Here is a 21,753-nt window from a genome sequence, read left to right as displayed (position 1 = left end):
TTAAGGAAGGGAAGGGAGATGGGACACGGTGAAATCCAGCACAAAACCACAGAAAGGCACTGAATGGGAGCATCCATCCCTGCAGCCCACCAGTCCCCAGCCGCCCTCGCCATCCCGGGCCCTCAGCACCAGGAAGCCAGAGGATGTGTGCTCCACCATCTCCCTGTAAGCACTGCCATGTATTGCAGCACTTAGCACAGCATGCTCTGCCCCGAGCCCTGGCACCGTTCCATTGGTCGCATGGATCGGGCCCAGGCAGTCAGCTCTAGCATAGCTCAGCCTGCAGCGGTGCTGAGGCTGCTGCTGCCCACCAAAGCAATGGGACGGGTTGGGACCTGACAGCCTGCCTGTGTTAAAAATAGGAGCTCAGGGAGCGGGAGCTGCCACCAAGAGAACCTGACACCACCCTGGGTGCCTGCCTGCGCTCCTGGCCGGGCTGTACTGCTGCTAATGAGGGAAGCAGCCATGGGGTGACACAAAGCTGCACTACCTCTCACTCCCCTTTCCAGGAGGCAGCACTGCAGCACACAATGGCATCTTGCTGCTGGCATAAAGTGCTTCCTGAGAAACAGAAGGCCTTGGAAGGGGTCGTGGCTGCTCCCCGCTGCAAGGTGAGCCCCGAGACCTGGCTGAGCCCTGCTGAACAGGCTGGAGGGATTGCCTAGGCACAATGAGAGCTTATGAGGAGAGCTGAGGATGAGGGCAGCACTGCAGGGCCCACAGCTGGTGCAGGAAGCAAACAAACACCATCCTGGCCCCAGCGCAGGAGCAGCACACCCATGCAGGCACCCCAGAGCTTCCTTCATACCTGAAGAGCCAGCGGTGACAGACACCCCGGGGGTGACCGGGATGAGGTGCCCAGGACAGGCACGAAACATGAGCCGGTGCTGCCAGGCTGCAGGACAGCAGCAAGGTGTGGAAAGGCAGGCATCTCCCTGCTTGACTGATGGAGTCCTACTGCCAGCCACGGGGCAGCAGGACTGCCACCCACTCATTTACAGATTAATTAAGTTTCTGTTACTCGCTGATACCACGGGAGATCTTACTGCAACGCATGTCTGGACCCAACAGCAGTGAACACATAAACAACTGAGAGGAAGAGGTGAGAAATGGAGTGCTCTTGTTGGGAAAGGAACAGGAATAGGTACAGCACAAAGGTGACGGGGAAGAGAGAGAGAGAACCCAGGTGGCAAGAAGCAAAAATACTCCCATGGAAGGGGAGAACCCGGTGCCCAGAGAGAAACAGAGATCAAAGCTGTGAGCAAATTGAGGAAAGCACTCTATTATGCAGCTTTAAGTGTGTAAGCCCTTGGGAAACCACCTAAAGCCCCTGTGGAGTGAGGCAATCCCTTTCCAGCCACAGATCTGCTGCCTCAAGCCTGCTGTGAGCCCAACCTCACCAAAGCCTCACCAGGGCGTCCTGCAAAGCCACAGCACAGTCTGCTGCATTTCTTCGTCTGCTGACATTTATTCTGTTTCCCAATGAGCAGCACTGCTGTCACAGCATCACGTACACACTGTGAAATTTGACAATTTCTTTATTACAAAAAAAAAATAATAATAATAATGCTACAGTACTTTCTTCTACAGCCGATTTCAAACCTCCTGGGCTCCACAGCGCACAGAGACCAATTACTACTGCTGCTATAGGAAACAAAATGCAAAGTACAGATACGACATTAATCCTATCTGCTCCAGCTCTGGCTTCGCAGTAGAGATTTTGCTGGAAGAAGAGCCTACGTGTGTGTAATACTTGGCAGAAAACTCAACTCTGATTTTGTTACGTAAACCTTTAACTTTTATTTTGGTAAGAGGAGGAGGAAGAGAGGCGGGCTGCTGGGGGATGGTACGAATCTCATGCCCATCCACTTCCTGGAGGACACTCCTCATTTTTTGCATATGTGCATAAGTACAGGCTAGTCATGTCACACACAGCAACGATTTTCTCTGCTGCACATCAGCCAATATGGTACATGCCAACTGCGGCAAGAACAACAGATGAAAGGCACAGACACGGTGCTAAGCAACTTGTTCAGCAATGCTCAAACTCACGTGTAAACAAGAGAAATGAGAGTTAGTTTCCCAAGACCCTCATCAGAGAGGGAGGCACAGGGACAGCCTCACTGGGATTTGCGTGTACTCCCCGTTCTGGGAAGCTGACATAGAACATGCTGCCATTGGATTTCTCAGATCCCAGTGGAAGAGAGGACCATCGTTCAACAGAACATTACAAACATCCGTAACGATTTCAGGAACCTACAGAGCCTGGGAGCTGGGAGACTCTGCAGTGCTTGAGTGCAGAGCAGGAAATGGGCTTAGGATCAGGGCCAGGAAAATGGGCTTATGTTTCTTTCGGCCGTGTGTCAGAAAGCTTCACGTTTCTTAGAAGAGCTGATGACTGCAAAACACTCCTTTCTCTTGCAATACTTTTTATGGCAGTTTTTGCCCAAAAGGATGCTGCAGGATTCACAAGCTTCCCTTGCTAAGCCATACTGACGTGCAAGTGTCTTTTTCTTTAATGCTGGACAAGAAGCCAGCCCAAATGAAACGTGATAGCTCTTCAATGGCACACAGATCTCCGCTGGGTCCAGCTCCGTCAGCCCTGCCCTGCAGCTCCAGGTGCCCCAGAGGAGCTGCCTGCTTTGGTGGAGGGAGAAGGAAGCGGTCCTTTCTGACAGGCAAACACTACAGCTGACAAACAGCACCAGCCAAAAACGCAGGCCCAGGGCTTGTTCTCTCCAGCACACCAAGAAAAAGACATTCCAACAGGACATAACTGAAAACAACACAGGGACGAGTTTCTACTGCTGTCTGCTGCCACTTTTCCTCCCTGAAACTCGCTTTTCTAGTCCTTCAAAGCTTCATCTCATTCAATTTCGTCACTGTTCTGTTTTAATCATGTCCTTGTTAAAACTAAAACACCTGTAAGCCTTCCCTGGGCTCCTATTGGAAAAAAACCAAGTGATCTTGGCATCTGTTCAGTCTAAAGTGACAGATGCTGTTGAAGACAGAACACCACAAGTCCCCAGCCCCCTGCATTTAGACTCTGTAGAAGCATGGAAAGGAATAGTGAGAAAAGAACATAAAAGCTAAGGCTGATTTCTTCCTGGTTATACGTTTATGGAACATTTGCTTTGGAACAAAGGCGATGAACACTCACAGTTCCTATTGTGCTTTCCAAACGTCCTCAGGTCAGGTGCAGATACCTTCATTAACCAGCTCAGCTCTAGAAACAAACTGCCAATCCATTGCTGCTGCACAGCCAGCCAGCGAGTCCTGACACTGAGACAGGTCCTACACACACACAGCCTTTTTGGACAGCTGATGCAGTTTGACTTTTGGCAACAGAAAGTCACATTTGGAAAACAGCGCAGATTTTTGGCTAGGTGTACCGATGTAAAGGTAGATAAAGATTTGACCTTGCATTCCATGGCAGCGTCCACTGAAGTACAGAAGTGTGTAGGACCGGAGACTGCAGCGTCTGAAACAGCGTTAGAACCCACAGCTATATGCGGCAGGCAATGAGCATTTACATATCGAAGCCTCAAAACAACCCACCACCAGTGTGCCCCAGCATCCAGCAAAACAGGCATTCTGCCCTCGGCCTCAGCCCCCGTCACACCACCTGCATGCCCCTGTCATGCCCATCCAACTGCACTTTCAGTTTGTGAAGCTCTTCGATCTCTCGGTTGTGGCGCTCCGTTTTGTGCCGCACCAAAGAGCGGTAGAAGTGAATGGTGAAGACGACAAAGATCAGCCCCACTGGGACCATGATGATGGTGGAGACCAGAGCTGCCTGCCAGCCCGCGTGGCCGCTGGGCTTCTGGATGGTGGTGGTGTCGTTCTTCAGGATGGAGTCCACGGGCAGGAATTTGATCCAGCACAGCAGCACCACTTCTGCGAGGAAAAGGAGGATTCCCAGCACCGTGGAGAAGCCCCACGCCAGCTCGATGTAGGGATGCATGCGCTCGTGCGGGGATTCGCTGATGGAATTCAGGTTGTGGATGTTGCTCACTGCTTCCACGTTCGGCAGAATGCAGGTGCTGATGAGAAGGGCAAAGAGATGGACGGCCACGAGCACCGTTGTGCAGGCACTGAACGCGATGAGCAGCATCTGCGGGTACTTGTACTGCATCTCCAGCTGCACCTCCACCATGGCAACCTGGGGGGACAAGAACAAGAAACCACTGCTCAACAGCTGCTGGTTTTCCACCGTTCGAGGCTTTCATCCAGGAAAGCATCTTTACTCAGGAAGAGCACCTAAGGTCAAGCACACACTCGAGTGCTTTTTAGAACAGCAGCCTGAACGGGCCAGCCCCATTTCCCTTGCTGAGGCACGCACTGTTGCAGCTCGGCCCATCTCCAGCTTTACGCACACGTTTTGGTGCTGCACTTCTCCAAAATGACAGCTCCCTCCTTGCAGCCACACGAACGGCACCAAGCCGTGCAGGCAGCAGCAGGAGCTCGTTAGGCAGCTCGCAGCCTGCAGGCAGCCACCCCGCTCACCGCCCCTCACACCTTCCTGTTCCGCTCACCGCCAGCCGCTCTCTGCAGGAAGTTTCAACGTGGTGAATGCACAGAAGAGCAAAAGCAGCAGCCCTGCTGGCCGGCTGCCTACCCGGCCTCCCAAGGGAAGCGTGCGAGCTACTTCATAATAGGCCAAGTTAGCCCATAGTTAAAATAGCTGCCTTCTATTCTCCGAGCGCTAAGTTGGTTTTTATTACAAACATGCCTGGATACGAGCTATTTATATCCCCAGATATCTCCCTCGAGGTCTCATAACTTACTGGAAGATTCAATAGAGGTGGATGGCTACTGGCTTATGGGCGCAGTGACAACTCCATTCTCTCAGTTCAGGAAAGCAAGCTCCTATCAGCTAACAAGTCTCTGAAGCTGTTCCTTTTGGGGTATTTTAATGAAGCAAAGTATAAGCAGCCATTCCAGGCTTTGTATAACCATCTGCACCATTCACTCTGGCATTACTTATAAGCACTGGAAGATTAAGGGTACGTTCCTGTTGGTGACCCTGAAGGGGATTAAGGAGGATGGAAGCAGCACTACGACTGCTGTCTTTCCTGCAGTTATCACCAGCAGCCCAAAGGAGGGAGCAGGTCAGGTCTGAACACATCTGCTAGCAGCAGGACACAACATGTGTGTGGGGCAGAAAACGGGCAATCGCAGCATGCCCAGACTTCATAACCACATCAACTACAGACCGTGTTAGAGACGCTACGAACACTGGGACAGTCCTTGGGCATTCCCAGCCCTCTGTTCCAGTGATGAATATGTCATGTTTTTTTTTGTTTGTTTCTTTTGAGAGGTTCCTGTTAGCAGCTCCTGTCACACAGAGGGAAAATACCACAGGTTTGGCTTCACCACCATTGCAAGGAAGGTCCATGCAAATAAAGAATACACCACACTGCCTTAAAATCATAGCATTGCTGAGGGTGGAGAAGACTCCAAGTCCAACCCCAGCCCACCGTGCCCACTGCCCACATCCCTCAGTGCCACATCCCCACAGCTCTGGAACACCTCCAAGGACGGAGATCCCCTCCTCCCTGGGCAGCTGTGCCACCGCATCACTGCTATTTCTGAGAAGAAATGTTTCCTAATATCCAACCCGAGCCTCCACTGACACAACCTAAGGCCATCACCTCTCATCCTCTAATCACAGCGCCATCTAGGTTGGAAAAGACCTTGAAGACCCCCACGTCCAACCATCAACCTGACCTCGTGTTCCTTTTCCATTTCTCTGCATACAGACTCGAGGAGATCAGGCTTACCCTCTGCTGCAGTGCCCTGCATGGCACACCTGTACAGCACGGTGATCATCAGGCTACGCCAGGCAGGAGGAGCTGCAGGACTATCATTCATTGCTGGGGGAGCAACACAGCATTCAGCAAGCCGAATAGGAATTGTACCAGCATGTTCAATCCATAGCTTTATATCAGAGCTGGAAGCCTGGCTGATGCCAACGTATCAATTTCTAGCTGCTACCCGTCGCATGAGCAGCACTTTGCAGCTAATTGGATGTTTCCTCCCAGACAAACCTGCTCCCTAGGGCCAGCTTCAGCTGTGCAACACGATGAATTTTTAACAGTGACTGATGGTTCAGTAAGAGGTATTTCATAGAAAAACATCAACAATCCAGATAGGGCAGCAAGGCAGAAAAACAGTTCGTTTAACACAAACAAGGTGAGTGAGCTCTATTGCCTTACCCCATACAGACTGTCGTGTCATCCTCTGACCGGGATAAGAGAAAGAGGACAAGCTGACATAACCCATTTAAAAACCATTAAGCATGCTACGTGGTCTGTAAAACTATTAATATGTCACATTCAATACAATTATACTCCTCTGTGATAACAGCCCCCTCTGCTTTAACCTCTTTGCAGAAGCCAAGGTATCAAGGGATTGACTCTGCAAGGCGCTGAGCACGCTGCTGAGCAGCAGAGGATTTCAGCACAGGCTTAATGTTAAGCTCAAGGATTGCCCTGCTGGACCTCACGTGTGTAGGTTTGCTAAGGGAGCGTGTGCTCTGAATTAAATGAAGTCGGATACGTGCTATTATGCTTTTCTCTCATCATTTCTTTTTAAAGATCACCGGAGCCCAGATTGGCCACAACAAAGAAGATGCTCATCTCAAAGAAGATGCTCATCTTGAGAAACCCAGACGAGCACAGATAGTATCACACAGGATAACAAATGGCTTCCCATACAGCACGTCACATCCACACAGATGGCCCGCCAGTCTGTGCAAACAATCACTCCAGTAGATCTGTTGGACTTCTTCTTTTTTTTCCCCCCTTCTCTAAATCAAATGCATATCCTGTAGCACTGAGACAAGCACTGCTGGTGGGAACAGCTCTTCTTTCCAGCAGGGAAATAAGGAAGGAGATCTCCTATGCTCCCTCCCGATCCCCTTCACCTGCAGTCTGCCCAGGGCAGCTCATGCAGCCATGCAGCCCCTCTGTGCAGCACTGGAGCTGGAAGCAGCCACATCCTCCCGGCCCGCCCGGCTCTCTGCCAGGAATACCGCAGATAGCATCGCGTAACGAGGAAGGTTTGCATTATTCTGCAGCATGTCCAGAAGGAGCTGGATCAAAGCCACCGCCTGTTGATTAAATACCCATCAGCTTGTAATAATTCTCAGCTAATGTGGAACTGGCTGGAATCGCACACGCTGACAGGGAAGTAAATAAAGCGATAGCCAAGCCCTGTGTGACACCTGCTTACATAGCTAAGGGCACACAGGAACCACTTAACTCTAAATAACTGCACCGCTTTCATCAATAGCCACAGAGATGCTCTTATTAGTCAACGTCCACATCCTAAGCACAAGCCTACCAACCTACAGACAGCAACAGATGCATCACCTTCCGCTGGAAGGCCCGGTGTGACCGGGCTGCTAATAAAGAGAATTCCTTACTGCAGAAACTTCAGTTTCTGAGAAACACCAATTTGGGATCTGCTTACTGTATTAAGCAGATGGTCTATTAATAATAATACTACACCTATTGGCTAATTTGCTTTTAAACTGTTAGAGACATGGCCGAGGGAGCTCCCTGGCACCAGCTCTGGCATCCCCACAATGGACTGAAAAACCCAAGGGCACATAATGCTCCTCTGTTCCCTGCAGCCCATTTGCAGCCTGCGCCCACCTACTCCATGTTTTAATGCTGCTTTGCTTTGGGCAGCAACAAAACAGAACTCCCCATTGTAATGCTAAGGAGCATTCATCTCCTGGGGGTGGAGATGCAGGGGTGGGAGAAGCCTAAAAAACCCACAAAACTCTACAGAACACGGGAAGTTCCCCAAGCCTGCCCATCTCCTCCATGCAACTCCCTGATACCACAGCCTGCCCCGTATGCATTCAAACCTCAATTCCTGGGCCGAAAATCTCCCCAGCAGAGATTTCACTCTCAATAAAACCAGAGGGGAGAGGAGGAAGCTGATGGCATCACAGCTCAGAGCCCTGAGCAGCACGCCGCGATCTCGTGGTGTTTATTTACGTGCTCCCTGACACAGCTCTGACCTATGCAATAGCTCCCAGCTAACACCCAAGCGCCGCACAGAGCACAGCAAGGACGAGGGATTACTCCCAACAGGCAGCACTGACAAAAATACACTCGGTTTGGCTCCCTGCAGGCTGCACAGCACTCTGACGTCGCGCCGGAGGCTGCGGGGCCTCTCACAACACCGTCTCCCTATTCATGCCATGCAAAGGGCTCCCTGGCAGGCTGCCAGCCAGCCTCCACCTTGTTACAGGCACCACGACCTGTGAAAACATACAGAAAATGAGATTAGGCCCACAGCAGCGACCAGGTGCAGCCGGCAACACCTGGCCTTGGGGCACTGCTTGGATATGGGGCAGCTCTGGAGACTGTTTGCAGGAGGGGGAATCAGTGTTTGCAAAGGGCTGGGAGGATAACTGGGAGGTGTGGGCAGCTCCTGTATCCACAGCGCCTTGGGACAGCCAAGCACATCACAGCACACCCTGCTTCTTCACAGGGACGGAACACCCATTCATAAGAGATTTGTTGTTGTTGTTAGATTTTTTTTTAAAAGAACCCAAACCTTTCGCTATCCAGAAAGCGTTCCTGCAAAACCAACGTACCATTGCAAATCCAGAGAGCAGAGCAGAGGTTCTGCTGGAGGCTTTCAGCTTGGCTCGGCTCAGGTACAGCTTCCTCCAGGACAGGGCCTGAACAGAGTGGTGGTTGGAGGTCACCAACTCCAGGTAGCTGCGGCGCACCCAGTCCCGATAATCCATGCCCTTGGTGCCAGGCTCAGAGCAGCAAGCAGGAGTGGAGGGATCCACCGGGACGTTCAGTTCAGAACTCATCATGAGGGAAGCACTGAGGAAATAAAACAGCCACGGTCAGGAGGAGGCAGCGGACGGGATGAACTGCTGGAAAAGCTGTGCTGGAACAAAGCTACGCTCAGTCAGCAGGGAAACGATGCACTGAACCATCTGCCTGCTAGAACTGACCAGGAGAACCAGGTGGGATTGCACAAGGAAACCTGGAACTGCTGCAGCACGGTCAGGGAGGTCGCACGGCACCCAACTTTACACGTCAAAGCCAACATCTCAACTTTCCCCTTTCATTCCTCCCCACTCATTTGTTTTACATAAAGACACTTCAGAAATACGGTCACCATCCTATTGTTTGGTTTTAAGCTGGCAGCTTAACGTCACACTGCATCGTGCATCAGCTCCAGATGCATTGCATGAGGGTACATCCAACTAAAGTGCCCAGGGCTCACTCTGTGCTCCCTTTGGACACCAGTTTTTCCACTCATCCATTGCTCAGCTCACACACGCACAGCTCTTGTCCAAAGCAGCCCCAGAGCTGAACGCTGCATGGGGTTAATGAATGCATCTCCCAAGCTCCTGCAGCACAAACTTCCCCGCCGGCTGTGAATCCCCAGCAGCTCCTTGAAGGAGCACAGATCAGTCCCAGCCCCACACCCGTGGGTCGCAGGCACTGTTTTGGTGGAGCACAGCTCCAGCCCTGCCCAGCTCCCTGCCATATGGTGTGGGCTCATCAAGCTGCGGTTGCCGGGAGATTGGAGGAAGCGGCCGAGATAAAAAAGCACCAACTGCCCCCAGCTCTGAGCCACGCTGCTCAGAAGGAACAGCGACCAAAGCTGCAGCTGCAAGCCAAGCACTGCGAGCTGTGAGACCGTCTGTGAGTGGCAGAGATACGGCACTGCTTCCTGTGATGGCATCCTGTATGTGTGGAGTGGGGGTGCTGGCTTTGTGTTCGCTGGGACACCGACGGCCTCCGTGCTGCCATTTGTTTCCATAAAGCACACAGGAATTCAGCATGCTGGAAACATCAAGCCCGGGACAAATTCCATTAGAAGAAAGACGAATTCAGAGGTTACAAGGGGAGAACAAGAACACCCAATCACAGCTGCTTCTTCCCCTAGAAAAATAAACTGAAAATACCACAAGGATGAATTTTTTTTTTACTCCAGAGCAACTCCAGAGACGTTCCCAAGAAAGTAAACAGCTGCAGAAGGAAACCCATAAACCCAAAGGCGGCGATGGAGCAGCACTCACCTGACTGCCTGTGGGCATGGAGGGGCTGCAGGGGGCTCCGGGGGCTGAAACACAAAACCAAAGGGGCGTTTTTACACGCACGGTACCTTCAGCTGGAAGTATCCTCACTTCGGAAGCCCTTTTCAGGCAGCGGTCCGCAGCAGAGGCGGGTAATGGGGAGATCCGTGCTCCTGCCTTGCAGGTTACGGCTTCAGAACAGAAGTAACCGTGCTGGGGGGGCTGCACGGCGCTGCGCAGCACTGCACGGCACGAGGCTGCGGATGCCGACACGCAGATGCAGGACGTGCCCAGGAGGCTCTCTCGGCTCTGGCCAAACTCGTGCCACGCCACCGCTGCGCCCAACCGCAGCTGGGGACGCAAAGCGCCGACTCGTATTGATTTTGGTATCCCGCCCAGCGGCAGCCCGGGGGAAGGGGAAGCCCCGGCAGCGCCCCGCAACCGACCTGCGGGGTGCACGCGTGGGGATTTCTGCACGGCACGGCTGAGATGGGCAGCCTCTCTGCGGGCCTTCAGCCCCCGCCCCTCAGCCCCGCGCCGGTGCCTTCCTGCCCCACGGCCAGGCCGGAGCCCCAGCTGCCTTCCAACCCCCGATTCCGCCGTTTCGACCCCCCACCCGGGTAGGACGAAGCCCCCTCCCCCTGCCGGGCCGGTCTCCCCGCTCACCGCTGCTGCCCGCTGGCCGGCTCGGGCGCGGCGCCCCGGGAGCCGCCGGGTACCGGAGCCTCCGCCGCCTCCACCGCTGCCAAGGCAACGCCGGGCCCCCGCCACGTGACCCGCAGGAAATGGGGGGGCTGCCGGCAGCCCCGCCCCTCGGCACGTGATCGCCGCCGCATTGGTCAGAGCGACGCCAGGCCCCGCCCCCAGGCCCATAGCCCCGCCCCCTCCGAACGCTCACCGCTGGGGAAAGCCCGGAGCCGGGCCGGGCCGGTGCGTTGTGGATGAAGCGCTCCCCGCTCTCCATCTTTTATTACGGTTACTATACAGCAAAAGCCGCACTTGAGGCGGTGCTGAGCTCTGCAGGAGCCGCCCTTTGTAAATGAGAGCTACGGAGCTGCTGCTATCTCCCTGCATTCCTCCTCTGTTGACTCAGCAGGAAATCCCGCATAAACCCATCAAAGGAGCACGAGGGGGGGCAGGCTGCGGGAAAGAGGAAGGCGCTCCTGCCCTGAGAATGAGATAAAACCTCAGAGGCGGCAGCACGGTAACCCAGCCCAACGGCACAGCGCTCCCATCCTCCTGATGGCATCAGCGCAGGGGAGGGGAGGAAGCGACAAGGGAAAACAACTCCCAGAAACGCAGTAGAAGCAAACGCGTACTTTCCTGAGCGAGCTTTTCGTCTTTGAGATTGGCAATAGCCCCGCGTGGTCACGGCACTAACACTGCTGGCTCCTGCGGAACGGCCCCTTCTGCTCCCTGCTGACACCGCTCCTTCCTGCTGCAGGCTGACTGCTCTGCAAAGAGATCCAAACAAGAACTTAATGGAAGCGGGTCACGCTCCGGGGCTGCTTAAAACCTTCACGTTATTACTGCTGTATTTGGAACAAGGAGCCATCCCTGATTTTTCTCTGCTTTACTACACGCGGGTGATGTTGAGAAGATGATGCTTCTCCCATTGTGGTCAGCGTTTGTGCTTCGGCTTCCCTCACTCCTGAGTGTCTTTGTGTTCTGGAGGACGTGGTACCGCACACCACCCCAGCACGGCATGGTGGCTCTCAGAACTCAGAGCAGCACACACCCGATGCGGATCCTGCTGCTAAAAGGATGGCCGTAAGGCAGACACCACCTCAGCACCACATTCTCTGGGCTTTTTAGGGATTTCACACCCAAAGCAAGCACTCCTCACAAACACAGTGTGTGAGTAATTCAGGACGGGCAGCACAATGTGCTGAGGAGCCAGGACAAGGCCATACAACCTGTGTTCATGTAGTTCACCAAGACCAACTCAACTCCATCTCCTTCCCCAGCTGTGAGAAGTCCTCATGCAGCACACGCCTGCTCTGCTTAATGCCAACCAGCACTGATTTATTCAGCTCAAAAGCCTGACAAGCTCACAGGCAGAACAGTCTTTGTTTATTTGTGAGGTTCTCACTTTCCCTCCAACCAGAAGCCAACAAACACCACAGCGTGGCCCGTCCCACATTACGGATCCATCAATAGGGCGTACCTACCCAAAGGGGGATTTGAGTGAAATAATTCCCCTAACTCAGGGCTTTACACTGGGATACCTCCAGCAACTGTGGGACATCCATTCTGTATCTTAAGCACTACAGAATGAAACAGTCACAACTTACCCAAAGCAAATGGCTCTACCCAGATTTAACACAAGAGTTCCATGTGGATGCTCGGCATGGGGCAGCAGGGAGGCACAGGGCATCTAATCCTAAATGGCACTTGGTGACATCTGCTTCCCCACTGTCACAGAAATACCGAGAAACCACTGCATAAAGCCAGCTCAGACAGAATGCCGGATTCCTGGCAGCACTGTTCAAGGACTAAAAACTAACAAGTGACTCCTTTTCGTTGTTTTTTGCTTTAAGTAATCTGGCATTAACAAGAGCTTGAGAAGAAACATCGCCACACTGTGGATGCTGACTCTGTGGGATGCAGGCACTTCTAGTTCAAGATGCGCTGAAAAGACAAGAACCTTATTTACAAATAAAACCATTAATGCATTTGCTTTTCATTTCAGCATCAACAAATATACATACAGATTATTATTTTTCTTACCAGAGAACTCAGAGTTCAAAGCAGAGAGCTCAAGCAGGGGGAAAGCCAGGTGTCACTACATGAAGCTTAACACAAGCAAAGCCATTCCATTCCAACCCTTTCTGCTTTACAGATTTGGAGGTTTTACACACACAGTCTTTAGGAAAATCTTAATAATGTTCAAATCCAAAAGCAAAAAGTATATGAAATGCAGCTAACACCTTTTTCCATATTTGCATGTGCCACAACATTTGGCCTTTCTGTTCCTTCCTGCAGCACTGCAAACACCTCTTCATTTCACCAAAATCCTCTGCAAATAAAAGAAGACAGAACAAGCCAACACATCCCTTTTATTCATTTAAAAAACATGGAGGAAAAGTAATGGGGAAAGTCTTAGCAATAGAAAAGGGATCCTGCTTAAAAATCTATAGAACTTGTCTAGCAACATAAACTGATTTCTTTGGGTTAGAGATGACCCCATACAAATCCCCAGATTCAGAACACTCACAGTGCTTGAGAGCCTGGCTACAGACCACTTTTCTACTTCACATTAAACTCTGCCCTTAGATTCAGATATCTGATTGCTACCAGCTTTGACAACAGCAGATTATGTAGTCCTCACAGTAATATTTTCCTTAAATGGTAATGGATGTGTTTCAGCTTTCGGACAGAAAAACACTCTGGGCCATGTCAGAAAGAACTCTAAGGGTCACAGAGACTTATGGCTGACTCGTTAGAGCAAACAGAGCAGACTGCACAGCAGTTATACAAGCAATTAAGAAAACAAAATCTCTTATTTGGCATTTCTCTATCGATATCTCTCGGGCCTGCAATGTGAAGGTCATTCACCATTAAGCAGATATAACGTTCACCAATGGGTTCTGCTCGGCTGAGATGAAAGACTTTCATGCTTCTGCATGGAAAGCCATGAACATCGTTTCCTGCTGTCCCTCAGAGGCTTCATCCTCTCCCCATCACAAAACTTGGCTCTTCAGCATCATCTTCCTTCTCTTCCTCCTCCTTGCTATCCTCTTCGTCATCCTCACTGCTGACTCGCTCTTGAGACTGATCAGACTCTAAAAACAGAAACCATATGAATCGGTGACATATCCCATGTCCTCCTCGTTATGTATTTCACAACAAAACAGTCTCTGGTGCTAAGCAAACAAATATGAGATCACACCAATTAGTACAAATGGATAACATGTCCTGTGTGTCCTCCTTGTGAAAAGTCTCACAACAGTGAGTGACGGAGAGCTCTGAATATCAAATTCTCCCTTGCAGAAGCAGTCCCTTGCCTCCAGCACTCAAGCTGCATTACCACTGTGACAAGCCCAACATTAAAGAACTCCACCTTCTATTGAATGTTATCTCAATCAGAGGTAGTCAGCTGCTAATGTGATAGATTATCTCATTCCCAATCTCACCTCTGCGTGTTGGCACGAACTTTCAAGTATCACAAAACATTGCTAAAGAATGCACACAGCAGGAAGCTGCCTGCCAGGCTCCATGTATTTCAATGTCTATCCAAGTTTACAGGAACTCCACAGGGTGCCAAGATGTTTGTAATAAACTTAACAGTCTGTAAAACACAGGAACCCTTTGAGGTAGGTGCCAGATTAGCTAGGATCACAGAAAACTGGTGGAAGACCAGAAGAGAAAACACCTTCCAGATATTAAATAATGGATATGGAAATTAGATACAGCATAAAGTGGAACCTGGAGCTGACAGCCATAACTCTGCCGTCCATACCTCTTGTACCTTCCCTGTTTCTCATGTCGAGCCAGCTCAGCTCAGGCTCTGACCACTGCCACGTGGTGTGTAGGATCAGTAGCGTGATGCCACCGCGTGGTGAAGTTTGATCCTGTCAGTTTGTGTCGGTGGATTGCAAAACTTAGTGCCAACCTTTCTTCTTAACAGTCTTCCTCAACAAAGGTGAAAGATGGCAACCCGCAAATTTTATTTATTTGTTTCAAAAAAAAAAGAAAAAAAAGAAAAGAGAAGACCACAAATGCTTGCCTACCAGGTCTGATGAGCACACTTTAATTACTTTGGAAAAAACTCTCCGATCTCAAGGCACACAAAACTAGTACAAGACAAGTCTGTTCTCAGCAGACTAAGGACAGCTGTATGTGGCTTCCAGCTTATTTATTTGGTTTTTAAATAGTGAACCACAAAGTATAACAAGCAAAGAACTGTTCTAAAGACAGAGGGGCTCAGAACCTGGCTCCCAGAAGATGACTTATTTGTACATGGCAGTCCTGTAGCACAGAGCCTGTCCTGGCTCCCCCCTCTCCCAGCCACCCTGGAGGGACAGGCATTCTGTTTTGTTAAGCTCACACTCAGATTCTCCTCCCAATCACAGTTTATGTGCAAGTAGCTTTTAAAAACAAACCAGACCAAAAGCACTCTGCTGCATTCCCTTGCTGTCACAAGTACAATTAACCTAATGATTAATCTATCCTCCCACATCTACATGGAAGGCTGGCAGTGGTTCAGCTGAAACAGATCCAAATGCAAAGCAGAAATAAAGTAGAACTGTCAGACAAGTTATGTTCTAGCAGAGTTATCAGGAACTGCGTTAACTCCCCAGACTTACTCAGATCAGTGTGTTCATCCACAAAGCACAGCTCTTTGAAAAATTAAGGTAAAATACACTCATTAAAAGGAAGCAATGAGCATCCAAAACTTTGAACAAACATTTGTTCTGGCATCGTGAACGTTAATTTCCAAGACTGCAGGAGAACAGAGGCTGTGCTTATTTCTACATGAAACGAAATAGTTGTGTGAAACAGATGGCACCAAGGTGGCTTAATTTCTTACACACTAAATCATAACTTAGTTTCCTGCTGTCCAAGCCGTGCAGTTTTCCCCTTTTTCTCATATGCATTTAAAAATATGGCTTTCAAAGAGGACTTCTGACAGATGAATGAAAATATCACACTTAAGTCTCAGTCCTATCCGTCTATGAAGAATGCTTGGGTGGGAGGTGGGATAAACCCTCCTAGGGTTCCATTAGAAAACAGAACCGAGACTTGAAAAAAGAAAACTAAATCTCACTGACCTTTTTCCTGCTTCTTTTGTTCGAGTTTATTTTTCTTAGCTTGCAGTTTCTTCTCTTTTAGCTTCTGGCTAAAAAGCAATGAAAAAAGACTCACGTAAATCTAACGCTGTAAAGTATCTGCACACTGTAATCATACATTGATTAAAGACCTATTACAGACATCCTGAGAAAAGACTTCAGAGGAGAAGTGCAAATTAAATTTAGTCTCAACTTAAAGAACAAGTGGTAGCAAACCCAGATTTAAGACCAGCAGAAACTTTTCTATGTTGGTTTTAGTCCTATGGATTTTTATTATTAATATTATTTGTAAGTCTGTTATCAGATGCAACTACAACTGAAATCAAATGATAAACAAGGATCTTCCAGAACACAACAAAGAAGGAACAAAAATGAAACTGTTCCTACATTTTAGCTACTTCACCTAAAAAAAAATGGAAAAAACTTTACCAAAATCCCAAACTGTTGAAATTCAACACTGAAAAAAGCCATTATCAGCAATCTGCTTTAAATAATAATAATAATAATGTGATATACTGTGATCTTCATTTTTGGCTGTGCTTAATCATTGGGAATAATACCGGGCATAAGAGGAGATTTCGGTTCTGCTACCTAACAAAGATAGACAGGCAGTTTAATGGCAGACACCGGGCAGAGCAATCTGGGACTTGTGTTCCCCTCACAACACTCACAGGGTTCTACAGAAAGACCCCAACACCACACCTGGGAGCACACGACAGAAGAGAAAGGGTGGTGAGACACATTAGGGGTCTCCTGCATGCCACGGTTGCTTGATACTTACACCGTAAGACTATTCAATGGAAGAAAGAGGTGCTTTAAGTGTTTGGGCAGCATTTCCTGTTCTAACACTTGTTCTGCTTCTCAGCCAAGGAAGAAGCAGCAGGCCAGAACTGACTTGCTGGCCATCTGTTGGACCACACTACATGTAAAATAAGATGGCAACAGTGTTTGTGTTGTGCACATTTGTGCTAATGCACCGGTGAGTCACTTTGCACAGGCCTTTCAGCAGCAGCTCTCAGCTACAGGATGCAAAATGCTCATTCTCAAAAAGACAAGAGAGAAGCTGCTCAGCATCAGACACCCTGGAAGAGGTAAGCAGCCACGATACTCTGCTATTTCTGAAAGGCATGGCAGATTGGAACATAAGATCTTATAACTCTGCTAATGATTCTCAGACCATTTCTTCTCTTTCACTTTGCCTAAAATGCACAGAGAAGGAATATTTCGTATTTCTTATTTTTTCTATTTAACTTAGACAACGTGCCAGCATATTATTGAGGTAGGTAGAAACTGCTACTGCTTTTAACAACACTGCAGAGCCTTTTCTATACCGTGCACTGAATTGGGCTAGTCACACCGGCAGTGTGCAGAAGACAGCATCATGCACTATCACACCCTACTACTCCTAATCCATATATGCATTCGTTAAGCAGCACCCGTTTTCACACTCAAGTTACTTGATGTCAGCTGCTACAGACATTTATGTAAGCCAGACATACATACAGAACTTTCCTGACATTGTTAAAACAAATACACAGTAAGGCTTCTTGCAGTCAATGCGACAGTGTCAGCAAAAGCTGCTCAAGCAGTCCAAGTTATCTTGCTAGCAACAGCACTGAAAATAAACCACACCAGCAAAGCCTGTCAAATTTACAGATGCCTTTAGAAACCAAACAATGACATTAATGAAATTAATTTACGCAGACATTTCTTGGCTGATTGATGTAGACACAGAACAAGAGTATTTATCCAAAGGATGTAGCTACAGACGAGGCACAGGGCATGAGGTTTTCCATGTCAAACCTCCCGGGAGCAATCTGCCCTTACCGCTTCCTTCTGCGTTTTGCTGTTTGCTCTTCTGCAATCATCTTATTCCTCTCCAGTTTCTTCTGGAATTCCTCATCTAGTCTTTGCTGTAATTGATCACATGTTATACTTTGGTCACAACCTAAATTAAAATATTTCTTTTCAAAACCATGTCCTTTTAGGGAGAAGTCTTTTAGCAAAATACAGAAGGGAGCTCTGCCAGATTTTGTCTGGCTGCTTTGTTATACAAAACACATAATCCTAGGGAAGACTTGTGTACAGACAGCATTGGTAACCTGCAGCCTGAGCCAACCACTGAACACTTCAGAGGAAAGAATCCTCACCCAAACAGATGAGTGACACTGGGCTTCTGCCCTAAAGAACGTATCAATAAAAACAGGAGGATAATCTGAGACACAAACAGTAACATATGAATTAGAGGACTCATTTTGGCAAAGGGAGAATATAACAACAATGCTCTCTGAAAGAGGTGACAATCTTAACAGATCTGTATTCTGTGTGCATGCACCTGCTTTGATGTTGTCTGTGCAAGACACTGGTATTAGGGATTTCATTTTACACTTAGAGACATTTCTAACAGTTTTTAAAGCATTTTCAAACCCACATGAGAACACAAACATTCACCTGTCATATGTTAGGATCTCTACTGAACAGAGAAGATGGAGCATCTCTGACACAAAGCATCAAATGTTTCAATGTTGACAAAGACACCACATATCACATATTCCTGCACTGTTTTCTTTTGGTAAGAGGTGGTTTGGAACTGAATTGTTTGCACGTGATTTTATAAGAAAAAAACAGCAATGGACACCAAATGGTTATGAGAAAAAAGAAATATGAAGAGTCCTGCTGACCTTCTCAGCCATGGCATCCATGAAATCTTGTCTCTGGTACTCTCGGCGACGAAGATGTCGGTACACGTGAAACTCCCCACTGCCAGCCCCAGCACTGGAACCTGCAATAAAAAGGGATTCGTCTGCTAGAAAACAATGCACACTAGATGTTCACAAATTACTACAGCTAGATGCTGAGGGGCTAGATATCTGAAAGGGCAGTGCACAAAGAGAGTCTATTAACAACACAGAGTGTGTCTTCGTTGTATTTAAGAGCAAACAACTCCCAGTCAAAAAGCCAAAATGAGCTGCAAAATCTTACACTTCAGGGCAGTTTCTACTAGTCAAGGCCAACAGCAAGCACCATATCCTCTCAACTACTCCCCTAAAGAGAATCCAGCCTTAGCTGGACACCGAAGCAGTAGAAGACGTCGAGCTAAATGCACATGCTGTTGTCTTCTAGACAGAGGTGAACTGCAATATCCTGCTGAGGCTGCCTCTCACTGATTCTCCCCATCTCATACAAAAAAATAAAGGCCAACCGAAAGGTGGTAAAACCCACTGCTTTGTTGTTTCCCATGCAGAACAGATACCACTGACAGTTTTTGTACATTTCTCCATGAACAAAATCGCTTCTGTTTTCTCTTCCGAGCACCAATCTACATGTTAAAGCCTCAGAGGAGCTTTCAACGTAGCACTCATTCTCACCCTGTGCCTCCTGAGTCATTTCTCATTGCAAAGCACACAAAAGCATTCTTAAAAGAAGACACCTAGTAATTAAAACACAGGATTGCAGTAGGGGCTCTTTGATACCAGCACAATCCCAGCATGTCGGGTGCTCCTAAAAAACCAAACAGCTCTACTGAAGCACCTGGCAAAGCTATTTGAAAAATCTACGAGGGACTTGTAATAACGAGAACAGTTTACTCAAAAACGTACAAAACTTTTAATCTTACATCAGTTATTCTGAAATATGAACAAACTGGCCTCTGGGAAGGATCAATAAGACGAAGATTCCAAAGAATCTGCTGATCTACATGCGGATGAAACTTACACTACAAATACTAACCCTAGTCCCTCCAGATAGGAGTGTAGGCAGAACACTTGTGCTGGATTCCCTGCACAGCTGTCAGCTCCCTAGCTGACCACGTACAGTCACACTCCTGCATGCCTCTGCCTCTCACCACCTGCGATTCAGACTCAAAGCAATTAAAAGAGATAATTCACAACCGTAAGCTTCCAGAGCACTCTCATATCTGTGGAAAAGAGAATTTACTTGTGCCTTGTGGTCACTACAGAACAAATTATTCCTTTACATGTAGCTTGCATACTGGAGTGCCACAGGTTTTGACTTTGGGTCAAAGGCCCGAGAACAACACGGACATTGAGAAAACAACTCAAAAAGCTCATTTTATACCTCTTTTCTCCAGCAATACGATTATCAACAGAAAATCACCTCCAGTCTTACTGTTAAATAGTGTCTAAGCTCCACATGGCTGATCCTACAGCTAACTGAGGAGCAGTGTCTTTACCCATCACATCTCTGACAAACTCCGGGGGAGGCCGTGGTGCCCACTCATTCAGCTTCTCAGGAATCGGTACAGTCTTTTCCTGCAAGAACAAACCAACCATCAGTGTCCTCCAGGAGCAACATCTGCAGTTCTAACACAGGCCAGCAGATGCACATCCGCAGCCCCTTCCACCACAGGACAGACCCCAGAAGGAACACGGCTGCAGACACATCTCCACCGACAGGGAGCGAGCAGAAAGCAGGAATCAGAAGGCACCCCCTCAGGACAAGGGTCAAAACGCCTCATCGGAGCCCAAGGGTCGAGATTTCCCAGCAACTCCCGGGAAACGCAGAGCAAGAGGCAGACAACGGAGCCCCGAAGGAACAGGCCGCCCCATTCCCCTCAGGGCGCCTCTCCCCTCAACGCCCAGGGTGGGACACGAACTCAGTACCCGTCCCTTCGCAGCCCACAGCACGAAGCGGGCCCGCTTCCCGTCCCCTCACCGGGTTCCTCATGAGGCGCTCGAGGCGGAGGCGCTGCTCCTCAGCGGCGTTGCGAGGGATGACGAGCGGCTGCGGCTCCTTGCGGGGCCGGGGCGGCCGCGGGGCCGAGGGCGCCGCCATCTTCCCGTCCCACAGCGCCCCGCCCACTTCCGGCGTCACCGCGCACGACGCTGAGTGGCCGCCATGATGGGCGTGGCCGCCATGATGGAGGCGGCCTCCAATGGCGCCGGGCCTGGGCGCTGCCCTTCTGCGTGCCTGCCCACCGCAAACTGGTCGGTGCGCCTCAGGGGAGGTGTAGGAAGCAGTGTGGGCTGCGTGAGCTGTGCCTCGGCCTCCTTAGGGCTCGGGTGTTCGTTGTTGGGGAGGCCTACGATGTGTCATAAGTAAATACACACTGCACAAGTGATGCCCCCGCCAGGAACAGCCCCTCAGGCATGGCGAGGGCTGCGAGCGGAGCGGGCGGTGGGTTGTGGCCTTGCTGGAAGCTGAGGGCTGCCCCGAGCTGCTGCTGCATTCTCCAGCCCCACAGCAGAGCTTGGCAGACCTCCTATCACCCCACTGCCCCCAGTGCTGCCCCCGGTGACCCCACACCCCAGTGGGATGTGTTAGCAGGGCCGCTCCAAAATCCGTCACGCTCCGGGCTCTGCGAGGAGGCAGTTCTCAGCATTTCACACTGACGCCCCTGGCCCCAGCCAAATCCCTGCCCCGTGATGCTGTAAGCGATCCGGCGCTTCCTGGTGCCTCCCCGCAGGGCTGCGGCACCATCTGCTCGTGTCACTTTGGCAATTAGCAGGCCGTGCCCGCTGGCAGCCAGGAGCTGCAGCACAATTCCCCGTGGCATGGACTCACGGGTAATGGGGAGGGTTGCTGCCTCATCTGTGCTTAATTAACACAAGGGCTTTGCCCAATCAGTGCGTGGACCAGCTGAGGGCTTGCATACCCTGAGCTACGCTTGCCTGGAGGAATGGAAGCCAGAGCTGGCTGTGATACAGCAATCTCTACAAGCCAAATGTTTCATCGAGCTGCTGTGGCCATACAGAAATGGCATGGCATGTGCTCGGGCTGCGTGTGCGTCAGAGAATTAGCTACTAAAGGTCAGCGGTGATGGAAGAGGGGCATCGAGCTTTGTGTCTTTATGGAGATGAGCTGGGGCACGGAGCTGGGCGCTGGGTTGAGACAGCTCCGTGCTGTGCATGAGGAGAGGGGAGAGAAAAGGGGAAC

The 21,753-nt window shown here is 49.8% G+C and overlaps 3 protein-coding genes and 1 long non-coding RNA gene across 16 annotated transcripts in view; 1 reads left to right on the top strand and 3 right to left on the bottom strand.

Annotated features, from left to right (window-relative positions):
* Positions 1–1,448: 1,448 nt before the first annotated feature.
* On the bottom strand, positions 1,449–13,807 carry ORAI3 (ORAI calcium release-activated calcium modulator 3). Of its 9 annotated transcripts, none has more exons than XM_046902325.1 (5): positions 11,386–13,807; positions 10,070–10,113; positions 9,688–9,945; positions 8,618–8,858; positions 1,521–4,162 (listed from the first exon to the last, which is right to left on the bottom strand). In XM_046902325.1, exons 3-5 carry the CDS (start codon positions 9,798–9,800, stop codon positions 3,617–3,619), a joined length of 900 nt encoding a protein of 299 aa, XP_046758281.1. In that variant the 5' UTR covers positions 9,801–9,945; positions 10,070–10,113; positions 11,386–13,807; the 3' UTR covers positions 1,521–3,616. The 9 variants fall into 9 exon arrangements, with proteins under 9 accessions (NP_001025881.3, XP_046758281.1, XP_046758282.1 ...); XM_046902326.1 differs by lacking the exon at positions 11,386–13,807 and adding an exon at positions 10,733–10,831; NM_001030710.3 differs by lacking the exons at positions 9,688–9,945; positions 11,386–13,807 and adding an exon at positions 10,733–10,873 and having other exon boundaries at positions 1,449–4,162.
* PRKRIP1 (PRKR interacting protein 1 (IL11 inducible)) lies at positions 12,244–20,670 on the bottom strand. The gene is made up of 6 exons (NM_001006214.3): positions 20,533–20,670; positions 20,051–20,129; positions 18,540–18,640; positions 17,686–17,771; positions 15,841–15,908; positions 12,244–13,851 (listed from the first exon to the last, which is right to left on the bottom strand). The coding sequence occupies exons 1-6, from the start codon at positions 20,650–20,652 to the stop codon at positions 13,736–13,738; spliced, it is 570 nt and encodes a 189-aa protein (NP_001006214.1). The 5' UTR covers positions 20,653–20,670; the 3' UTR covers positions 12,244–13,735.
* SH2B1 (SH2B adaptor protein 1) overlaps positions 20,532–21,753 on the bottom strand; it is a 20,070-nt gene continuing 18,848 nt past the window's right edge. For all 5 annotated transcript variants that reach the window (XM_015296003.4, XM_015296002.4, XM_040650359.2 and 2 more), the window contains one exon: positions 20,532–20,899. The gene's annotated coding sequence lies outside the window, so the exon portion shown is untranslated. The remainder of the gene's footprint in view (positions 20,900–21,753) is intronic.
* Positions 20,713–21,753, top strand: part of LOC121107261 — a 3,318-nt gene continuing 2,277 nt past the window's right edge. Inside the window, exon 1 of the long non-coding RNA XR_005840991.2 lies at positions 20,713–21,626. This is a non-coding gene — a long non-coding RNA (uncharacterized LOC121107261). The remainder of the gene's footprint in view (positions 21,627–21,753) is intronic.

This window comes from Gallus gallus, chromosome 19 (assembly GCF_016699485.2).
Source record: "Gallus gallus isolate bGalGal1 chromosome 19, bGalGal1.mat.broiler.GRCg7b, whole genome shotgun sequence".
Classification (NCBI taxonomy): Eukaryota; Metazoa; Chordata; class Aves; order Galliformes; family Phasianidae; genus Gallus; species Gallus gallus.
The sequence above is the reverse complement of the archived record's forward strand: the minus strand, read 5'-3'. Positions and strand labels throughout refer to the sequence as shown.

Bases quoted from the DNA above. Each gene is read 5' to 3' on its own strand.
- ORAI3 (XM_046902325.1), bottom strand. From the start codon at position 9,800: ATGGCAGCACGGAGGCCGTCGGTGTCCCAGCGAACACAAAGCCAGCAC. The intron at 8,859-9,687 runs GTCTCACAGCTC...TTATTTCCTCAG, and splicing joins ATCTCTGCCACTCACAGACG to TGCTTCCCTCATGATGAGTT. The intron at 4,163-8,617 runs GTACGTTGGTTT...TTGTCCCCCCAG, and splicing joins TGCTCTCTGGATTTGCAATG to GTTGCCATGGTGGAGGTGCA.
- PRKRIP1 (NM_001006214.3), bottom strand. From the start codon at position 20,652: ATGGCGGCGCCCTCGGCCCCGCGGCCGCCCCGGCCCCGCAAGGAGCCG. The intron at 18,641-20,050 runs GTAAAGACACTG...TTTTTATTGCAG, and splicing joins GTTTGTCAGAGATGTGATGG to GTTCCAGTGCTGGGGCTGGC. The intron at 17,772-18,539 runs GTCAGCAGGACT...GATCAATTACAG, and splicing joins TGGATGCCATGGCTGAGAAG to CAAAGACTAGATGAGGAATT.